General features: G+C 39.1%; 1 protein-coding gene across 2 annotated transcripts; it reads right to left on the reverse strand.

Annotated features, from left to right (window-relative positions):
* Nucleotides 1-765: 765 nt before the first annotated feature.
* Nucleotides 766-8,992, reverse strand: LOC118338373 (toll-like receptor 2 type-2). 2 transcript variants are annotated; one of them, XM_035675681.1, is made up of 13 exons: nucleotides 8,883-8,992; nucleotides 7,362-7,652; nucleotides 6,635-6,791; nucleotides 6,360-6,509; nucleotides 5,734-5,940; nucleotides 5,092-5,214; nucleotides 4,385-4,535; nucleotides 3,791-3,955; nucleotides 3,464-3,643; nucleotides 3,218-3,358; nucleotides 3,072-3,137; nucleotides 2,638-2,939; nucleotides 766-1,916 (listed from the first exon to the last, which is right to left on the reverse strand). In XM_035675681.1, exons 2-13 carry the CDS (start codon nucleotides 7,633-7,635, stop codon nucleotides 1,505-1,507), a joined length of 2,328 nt encoding a protein of 775 aa, XP_035531574.1. In that variant the 5' UTR covers nucleotides 7,636-7,652; nucleotides 8,883-8,992; the 3' UTR covers nucleotides 766-1,504. The 2 variants fall into 2 exon arrangements, with proteins under 2 accessions (XP_035531574.1, XP_035531573.1); XM_035675680.1 differs by having other exon boundaries at nucleotides 767-1,916; nucleotides 2,638-3,137.
* Nucleotides 8,993-9,628: the final 636 nt, after the last annotated feature.

Here is a 9,628-nt window from a genome sequence, read left to right on the forward strand (position 1 = left end):
TTTTTTTTGTATTGATGGGACTTTCTTACTTTCATATGTATCCAGCTAGCTAAAGACTGATGTAAATTAGCTAGTCATTTAGCTTCCATTTCACTAATGTTAACTGGTATATGTAACTAGCAAGCTAAAAATGGAAATTAGCTCATTAGTTATCTTTGTTTTTATTAAAACCAACTTTCAAATGTAACTAGCTAGTTGACCATTTATGTAAATTAGCTAGTCATTTAACCTTTTGCAGGAAAGAAGAATGTTTCGAAGCCACCAGGAATAGTGCTGGGGCGAAGACTGTTTGACATACTGGAAAAAACTTATTACAGTAATGTCGTCCATCACATGATGCACACTGGCCTATAAACTTACATTGTAAAAGAAGCTGTTGTGAAACTGTTGAAAGTTGTTGTTTTCTTCATTACAACCTCCACAAAATGACTGGTTTCACTATCAGAATTTGATGTATTCAGTCCGGTAATATTTACGAATGAAAGTTCCTCAACTCACATGGCAGGTGTACTTTTAAGATATATAGATTGAATGTAATCAGAAATAAAATTAGAGTTTTAGTTTTGTTAGACTGTATTTACTGCACTCTCTGTCTGCAAGAATATATATTTAAGCACATAGGCTCCTGTACCTGATGTGACACATTTGGCTAGATAGTCAAAAACAAAAGGCCTCATTTCTCTGTTAGTGTCAGTGTAGTTACTGTGGTTAGCCTCTGAAGGACAGTATAGGCCTACAACAATCCCATCTCCAGTTTAGCAGTTTTGTGTTGGTTTTTCCACCCAGCTGTACATTGTTGGCCCTCCTCCTCCTCGTCCTTACAGCTCAGCCCCCTGCTTTAAAGTAACAAACACTAAATGCACTTTTTATTGACAAATTGTCATTTATTTTGCATTTATTTCTATAAAAAAGAGACAATATAATGTCCTTTATAGAAACAATATTCTCTTGTGCCTTTTTCCATTATTGGTCATCATTTATTTTTGTAACATTTAGGAGGATCTATTGTCAAAAATGGAATAGAACAGTCATTAGTTTAGTTTAGTTTGTTTAATCACCTAAAAAATAAGAATCATTTTATTTTTGTCACCTTAGAATGAGACGTTTTCATCTACAGAAGGAATGGGTCCTGTTCTACAAATCCTAAAAACATATCTTAATAAAAGAAGTAAGCTAACTTAATTTAATCCTCCAAATGAATTCACTTGAATTAACCCTAACTTTAAAATTAATTGTTAAATAAATAACTGTTTTGAGTTAACTTTAATATGTGCAGTATTAAAAGTATTGGTAATATATTTCCAGTGGTTCCACCACTAGATGGCACTAAATCTTACAGACTGGTACTTTAAGACTCATCTACATAGTTTACTTCCTGCCTCTTCAGTCTTTACACCTTATCTTCATGTTGAAGTGCTCGTACTCCTTCATTTCCTCTTCTTTCCTGTTCAGTGCCTTTGTTCTTCATTTTCTTCTTTCTGTTCGTCACTTCTGTCTTTCCCACTCAGTCACCATCCTCTTCTCCCCTCAAAGCATTGCGGAGGCTCCTCCAGAACTCCCCAGTCCTCTCCTCCTCCTGAGGCCACTCTAGGTAGGTGGTGGACCCCATGAGTTTGCGCAGTTTGTAGAAGCGTTTAGGGATGTCGTCCTTGGACAGCGGTTCCAGCAGGATCAAGATGGCTGCGTCCCTGCCGGCATGTCCATCAAATAGCCAGAAGTGGGAGAAGTCCAGCTCATAGCGACACCAGTCGGACTGGACAAAATTCTCAGAAAGGATGAAGACAGTCCGCCGGCTGCGCTCCATGGCGCTCATGATGTTGTCCACAATCCAGTGTCCAGGAAGGAAGTCCCGCTTGTGGAGGCACAGGGTCAGAGGCTGGGGTCTTCTGTGATTCACTGAGTCTTCATCAATCTCACTGTAGGAATATAAATCAGAGAGCAGGTCACCACAGAAGCACATAGCACTGACAAGTTTTTTATTTATTTTTTTTGCACAACTGAACATGAATGCATTATTCTTCTAGATTTAAATAATACTCACTTTAAAGAGAATTTTCCCTTAAAATTTTGAAACCATACATCTTTACTAGTCATTAGATTCAGCAAAATACTGAACTATTTTCATTGGTCAGACAATGCCCACTGAGAAATCACCAGTTCAGTTTACTACAGTTAAAAGGCACTTAAAATGAGGTAAAAACGGTAATATCGATCAGTATTTGCTGCAGGCTTTAGCAGGCTTTTTTTGAAGTTGTTGCTGCCTAAAATGCAAACGATTTCACAGCAGCTTTTCTAAAAAACTACGATGCATGTTGCAATGTTTTTAGGATAATGTTGTGATCTTTGGGCAACCGGTTAGCTCAGTCGGTAGATCTGGCGACCCATGTACCGAGTTGCCGCAGGTCGGATTCAAACCCTGGGCCGCTTCAGCTAAAGTCAATAAAAGGACAAAAAAATAACTAAAAAAAATAAAATGTTGTGATCTTTGGCCTGTGGCCTTACTTTCAGCCACTTCTTACTGAAATACTGAAATCTGGTAAGTAGCCTTTGAGTTATCCTAGTAATTAATACATGTATAGACAAACTGTAAAGAAAATCGAATAATTATACTAATATAACGAAGAGTTTGGACGTTACCTTGGCTCTTCTAGCTCAGGTACCAAGAAGTTTTCCACCCAGCTAGCGTCTCTCTCACTGTAGGAGACGAAGGCGTCAAAGGATAGCAACGCCTCTGAATCTCCTCTGTCTCTGTGTCGCCGGGAGCTACGCTTGGCCTTTAGCCATGCCCACGTCATCTTCAGGTACCACAACGCATGGAGGTGCCGCAGCAGTATACACACCAGAATGGCAACAAACAGCGCCACCCCACAGCTCACAGACACAAACAAAACACGGTGGCACTCGACAACGGAGAGACGGACTTGACCCACTGGTTCCCCCTGCAGGTAGAGGGGAGAGTCGCAGACATAGCTCTCCTCTTCATCTGTTAAATATACGTCTCCATGTCCTTTAATGACCGACTGGAGGAAAGCAACAAAGTCACAGGAGCAGACGAATTTGTTCTGACCCACCTGGAGGTTCTGGAGTCGTCTGTACAGCTGGAGGTCTGTCCGGTTGAACATGTTCAAGGTGTTTGACTGTCGAGAACAAGGAAGGTTCACAGTGAGAAATACAAAGAAGATTGTAAAAAGAAATATGAGATGTGACTTTTCCTTACCTGTATTTTCAGTGTTTGCAGATTAGGGAACAACTCTCCACTCGGCAGACTCAGAAACTTGTTCCCAGAGAGGTAGAGCTCTCTCAGGGCAGGCAGGACCACATAGAAGTTTTTGAGATCATTGTTGCTTAAATCCAACACCTGTACATGGTAAAGTAGAAGGGAATGGTGGTTTATCAGTTAGTGTTTCTGTTGTGATGGTGTCAAGTCTGTCAGGATTACAGCCACATGGTCCACTCTCAGTACCTCCAGAGTTGTGGGTAGACAGGGGGTGATGGTTGTAAGTTTAGCCCTGGAGATGTTGAGGTAACGCAGAGTGTGGGGCCAGGAGCAGGACAGGGGCATGGAGCTATATCCGTTCCTGCTAATGTCCAGGTGGGTCAGTTTGGACAGTTTCACTACCAGCCATCTCACCATGGACAAAGACTGGAAAACAGAGAGACAGCAAAGTGTTCAGTTCAGTCTTATTTGTTTTCCTGCTAATTTGACTTCTTTGTAGAAAATTGTCACCATAACCGATACAATGAATGGAAAATCTACAACAATAACTTCCTTTAAATTTGACGAAAGCACCTTCAGAGCATTTCCGCTGATGTTTAAAACTCGAAGGTCTGTAAGCGGGCTGTGTCCTCCGCACAGTGTCTCCTTCAGAGTCATGTCAGTCAGCAGGTTGTCGGACAGGTCCAGGTACTGAAGGTTCTTTAGCAGGCCAGACGTTTGACAGGGCATCACATACGCCTGAGGGTAAAAGTCAGCTGTTGCTAATGAAACTCTTGAGAGTTGGAATAAAATGCAGTGTTCCATGATTCACTCAAGGATTCATTAATTAATTTTGCTAATAAGAAGACTAATTGCCTGAGTCATTTGCATGTCCTCACAAAACAGATGGTGTTGGAAATTTGGCAACATATCTGGTACAGTTTTAGAATGTTTTTTGTCTTACGGATTCAAATTGGAGGTTCTGTATTTCTGTGAACTAAAACTACTTCAAATACATTTGATGTCTGAATTATGTTGTTTTTTATGTATCTGTTTAAAAGCCATTATTCAAAGAAAGAAAAACAAAATTATAAGTTGAGTCCAACCTTTGAATAGTATTGTATAAAGTTGAATAATGCAAAAACTACCATGTTACATACTTGTGATAAATAACACCTTGTTCTTTACCTTGCTATTAATAACGGACACCTTCCTGGGATATTGCAGGAGAAATCCCAGCTTAAGAAATGAGACAAAGTGAAAGACATCCAGAACCACAATGTTTCGTATGAAGAACTCGTCGATGCCTTTATGATAGGTCCAGTTGGCTGGCGTCCACCTAACACCAATCGAAAAACAACAAATTATTAAACTATTCATGCAGTTATCCATTCAAGCAACAGTTCTTTCCTTACAGTGCAGTACTATATTAAAATCTGGACAAAGTGAAACTATCTGCACCCATATTTGCTGTTAATGCGAACATACTACACTTGTAAACAACATAGCATTTCTGTTAAGTTCTGTCAGCGTCTGTAACTTTTTATAAATTTAATTCAACTGGTTGGTTGAAATTGGACGGACAATTTTAGAATTGATTATGCTAACAGAAACATTACTTTTCAGCAATGCTTCTGGTTCATATATCGACAACATTTATGAGTTTGATCAGAGTTCCCAACTGTTGTTGTTGGTTGTTAGGTAGTCAATTCATATTTCTGTCTGGCAAATGATGGGTCGATCAAACACACTGCTGCTCTCCCCCATTTGCTAAGCACAGTCATTCCAGAGAGCCATAGCCAAGTATGAGGGCGAGCAAGTCCACAGATCTAGTGAGATGGTCGCTAAGTTGACAACACTTTGTTTGAGTTTGATAAATCATGTTGGTTTCCTACCTGCCCTCGCCCGTCAGCGTGACACTGTCCACTGAGAAGCAGGTGAGCGGCACTCCATTAAACACCACCAGGAAATTAATGATGGCCTCATCGGACACAAAAAGGTTGCGCAGGGTGATATACCTTAGAATTGACATCATGAGAGGAGTGACTGGTTGGTGTGTTTGCCAAACTGAAACTTTTACTGGTTCAAAAGGAAGAAGGAAGAAGTTTGAAATTTGAACCTAAGTCACTGAAGCAGAGAAAGAAGCTTTGTGTAAAGTGTATACTTAACCTGAATAATAAAAATACAATAAAAAAAAATTGCACGTAATACAGGATGTTTATAGACAATGATCAGAAAGATTCCAATGTTCACAAGAGTTCAGTTAGAGATGGCTGTATGATTGCAAAAGGTGGATGTGTAAGTGTTTAATATACTGTGCAGTGACAATATTGCACTATTTATTTTCTCTTTTTTATTATTTTCAGGAGCTTGCCTATCATTAAGAGTCAGAATTATAGCTTGAATGTTGAGTGTTTTGTGGGCCCTCTTAGCCCTAAAGGATATGATCAATGATATTTTGCTTTGGCATACAACATGCTTTATCAGGAATTCTACATTCAAAATTAAAACAGAAGAAAAGGAGATTGTGGCCAAACCTGACTCTCCTTCTGGCTGATGCGTAGAGGGGCTGAACAGTCTCTTTCCCAATCAAATGGAGATCCTCCAAAATGAGTGGCGTCTCAGGGTATGACACGTCACCAAGCACATCTGAGGCTAAGGGTACATTTGTTAAAAATGGATTGTGGAGGCTCAAAGTGACACGACCCAGCGGCCAAATGTCTGCTAGAGCACCAGACTCGTACCTGCAGACAGAGTAAGAGAAGTATAGTGAAATAGTAGAGCACCAAATGTGGATTAATCTGCTGTTATATAGTTAAATAGTCCCTAACAAATGCTTGTAGCATTTGATAAAAACTACAGTGACCATACATTGATTATTACTGGGCATTTAGAAAAAATAAATGTGATATTTACATTTTCAGTAGAAAGCAATGGGCTTGGAGCTGAGAGTTGATAAAAGTATTGAAAGTATTATCAGCAATTAAAATTAGTTAGTCATCTATATACACTGGATATGCAAATTTTTCTCTAGATTTTACTGCTACGGCTTAATGCTACCAGAAAGCTTGAGGTGGCTGCACCGTCAACACACATCTTGTGCTGTCTGCCACAGTGGTGGTCAGTTCAGTGCTTCAGTTCAGTTACAATTTCAGTCCCTAACCTCGTCAGGTTGTTGGCATGCACAGTGAGCTCCTCCAGCTGAGTGACACCTGACAGATCTCCTATCTTTAGCTCCTCCAGAGCAGGACCTCCAAACGCCAGCGTCCTCAGCCTCACCAGCCTCTGAAACACTGGAGGAGAACCCAGGCAGCTGGAGAAGAGGAGAGGAGGCAAGAAGAAGCTTCTTTAAATGGCTAGAAGTATGTAGACACTTGAGCATCACACGTAATGTGGAGGTTTCTGTTTCGTCTTTATACTGTAACCTGTACGCTTTACCTGTATGGGTTGTTGAGCAGGTTGAGCTTCTGCAGAGCTCCCAGCTTGCTGAACCATTTGTGGTTAAGAGCAGTCAGCTGATTGTCAGACAGATCCAGCTCCTCCAGGCTCCACAGAGAGTCAAATGCTGACAGGTGGATTACAGCTAGCCTGTTACCTGGAGGTCAGTAATATGTACATATAAAGACACCATGCATTCTTACCAAAATGTTAACAGGTGTTCCACAGAGTTCAATCCCTGGACCATCATTAATGTCAATGATCATTATTGTCATTTCTATTCTGGTCATTATTGTTATGGTCCCTACTATTATGGTTTCTTATTATTATGAAGAAGATCCAGATCTGGTAAAGGTGCTTTAGTTACGTTGGCTTTGTTCTCCTGAACAAACTTCCCAATAAGTTTAATTTTAATTTTAAATAAATTTTTTCTGAGTATCATGTTGTCTGTGAAGCACTAAACAGTATGAAAGGTGCTATACAAATGAAGTTTGATTGATTGAATGTCAAAGCATTAGAGCTTTCTCATCTTTGCTAAAGACAAGGTGTTAACATTTTTCTGTCCAATAGATATCTACTTAAGCACTTGATCACTTATACTGAAGAAATTCATCTGACTTTTTATGCACTGTGCACATGTATTATATACATGTTGTTGGGGATTTTTGTTTTGTTTTGTATTGTAGTAGCCTTGTTCCTATACCCAATAGAATCCTATCAGCCTTACCATGGAGACTCAGAGCCCTCAGTTGTCTGTGGCCAGTCAGATCATCAACGGTCACCATGGTGATGTTGTTGAAGGAAAGATCAAGAGTCAGGGCACGGTCTGTTACCACGGGAACACGGGTAAATCCATCATAGGAGCAGTTACAGGACAGTCGCAGGTCACAGCGATCGCACGATGACCTCTCATCATCTTGGTTTGACCTCTGAGCCCAGCAGAGAGAGTGGAGGAGGAGGAGGAAGAGTAAGGTGAAGTAAAGGTTGGTCCGCTGCTCCATATTGTAGGGGGGGAAATCTGGAGGTGATGGAAACAGGGAAGAAAGGAGAAGAATGACTGAGTGGGTGAATTAATCCAATAATGAAAATGAGAAAATAAGGGAAGTCAGAGTCGGTCAGCGGGCGGACACTTTATTACCAGAATAAAAGTTAAAAAACAACCAGGGAGGAAGTGAAATTTGAATAAAAGAGGAAGTCTTTAACAGTTCTCCCAAAGGAGTGAATAGATCAACAAGCAGACAGGATTTAAATTTGCCATACATCTTGTACTGAAGGCTTTCAATTCAGTTAAATTTTATCAGTGCCAAATTATAAAAGAAGTTATCACAGAATTTAGAGAAGTAGAAGAGACTATTACTACTCATAAAATATTTTACAGAGGCCCAACAATTCTGACCATGAGCTGTTCACATACTAATAGTATGTGTGTACCTGTGCAATATTTCAGTTTTGTTTTATGATTAAACATGTGATTCCAAAATTGGCATTAATTTGCTGCAAAAATATCATCCACTCCTCTGGTTTAAGGTTTTTCACCCAATTTTTGAACCGGACTAAATTAGTCGTTTGGGTAATATCGATATGCTAAATAGGGTTTTCATGTAAAAATACCTTTAAGAAGGATATAGTTCACTCATCTGTGAAGGTCAGATGAAATGTGAATTTATGTTTAATTATCTCTGTTTTTCCACAGAAGAGCACGCAGGGGTCGACCTAAAAATACTTTGTAGTGGTGGTGTGGGGTGGTAGTTTGGGGCTGTCACCTTTAGGTTGGGTGGTGTATTTGGTTGTAGTGATTATTAGGGCTGCACAATATGGTAAAAACATCATATTGTGATTATTTTGACAGACAAATGTGATTGTCACTGAAAAAAATCTGTAGAGCAAGTACTTGTAGGTAGATTAATATATTTATTAATAATAAGATGAAGATCACCTTTCAGAGGGACTAAGACTAAGCGCAAACTAGTAAAAATAAGACCCTTTTGGCCATTTAATAATTTTTAAGCACTGGAGAAATAGTAAAAAGACCCTTAAATTAAAATGAAACTCAGCACATTATCTGTAAAATTAAGAAAAGGTACCATAAAAACTGCGTTATTCTGCATGAATTCTTATTCTGCTATTTATCTCTTTGCAACCGAATAGTTTCTGCTGTTGTAAAATGGAAAAATTATAACTGAAACAGCATCGTAGCCACAAGTCAGACAAAAAAAGTAGTATAGTATATAAGTCCGTGTTGCCTTACCTGATTCGAGCTAAGTCCTGATAATGAAGGGAAAACAGCTCAAGTTGCGAAAGACGAGAATGAGTTATTGAGTCTTTTTATGACTATATAGGGAGGAAGTAAGAACTCTGAGGTGACAGCTGGAGCTGACTGCTGAAGTGTAAAAAGAGGTAGTGAGCATGAAAATTCACTCTCGGGGGGAAATCTGTATGTGTGCGCCTGTAAAATGACAATAAATTCATCTTTTGCATATTTTGTAAGACACCTAAGGACAAAGTAGATTTCAAAGAAAATAACAGTTGAATTGTTTTGTTTATTCAAAAAAACTACATCTTATGAAATTTGATCAACTTCTTTATTGATTAGGAATCTAAAAACAAGCAAGTAAGGCAGTCAAATGTATTATGTAGTATGTGGTATATAATATACTGTAACTGTACTGGACCGTGACCACAATGACTTCTGCTTCTTCTGACTTTCAGGCTCTAATCATCACTTCCTCTTTGTCTCCACTCATAAATACTTTATACTTAAAGTAATAGTTTAAAAGTGACAGAAAAAGAAGAGATGTGTCAACAAACAACAAAAAAACCATCATTTAATATCAGCTTAAAACTGTCACTGTCACAAACCGTATATGTAAAATAGTACTATTAAAACACAATACACCTCTGTCCATTATAATCTGTTAGAAATAATTCAGTGTCAACAAGAAGAGTGCACTCAATGCGGATGAGAAAGCACCTAATGCAATGCCACCACAAGTG

This window comes from Morone saxatilis, unplaced genomic scaffold (genome assembly GCF_004916995.1).
Source record: "Morone saxatilis isolate NCDOM2014 unplaced genomic scaffold, NCSU_SB_2.0 Contig4, whole genome shotgun sequence".
NCBI lineage: Eukaryota > Metazoa > Chordata > Actinopteri > Moronidae > Morone > Morone saxatilis.

Excerpts from the sequence above, each read along its gene's own strand:
- LOC118338373 (XM_035675680.1), bottom strand. The coding sequence starts at position 7,635 with ATGGAGCAGCGGACCAACCTTTACTTCACCTTACTCTTCCTCCTCCTC. Across the intron at positions 5,941-6,359 it reads CATGCCAACAACCTGACGAG|GTACGAGTCTGGTGCTCTAG; the intron begins GTTAGGGACTGA and ends CTCTGTCTGCAG. Across the intron at positions 4,536-5,091 it reads ACGCTGACGGGCGAGGGCAG|GTGGACGCCAGCCAACTGGA; the intron begins GTAGGAAACCAA and ends GATTGGTGTTAG.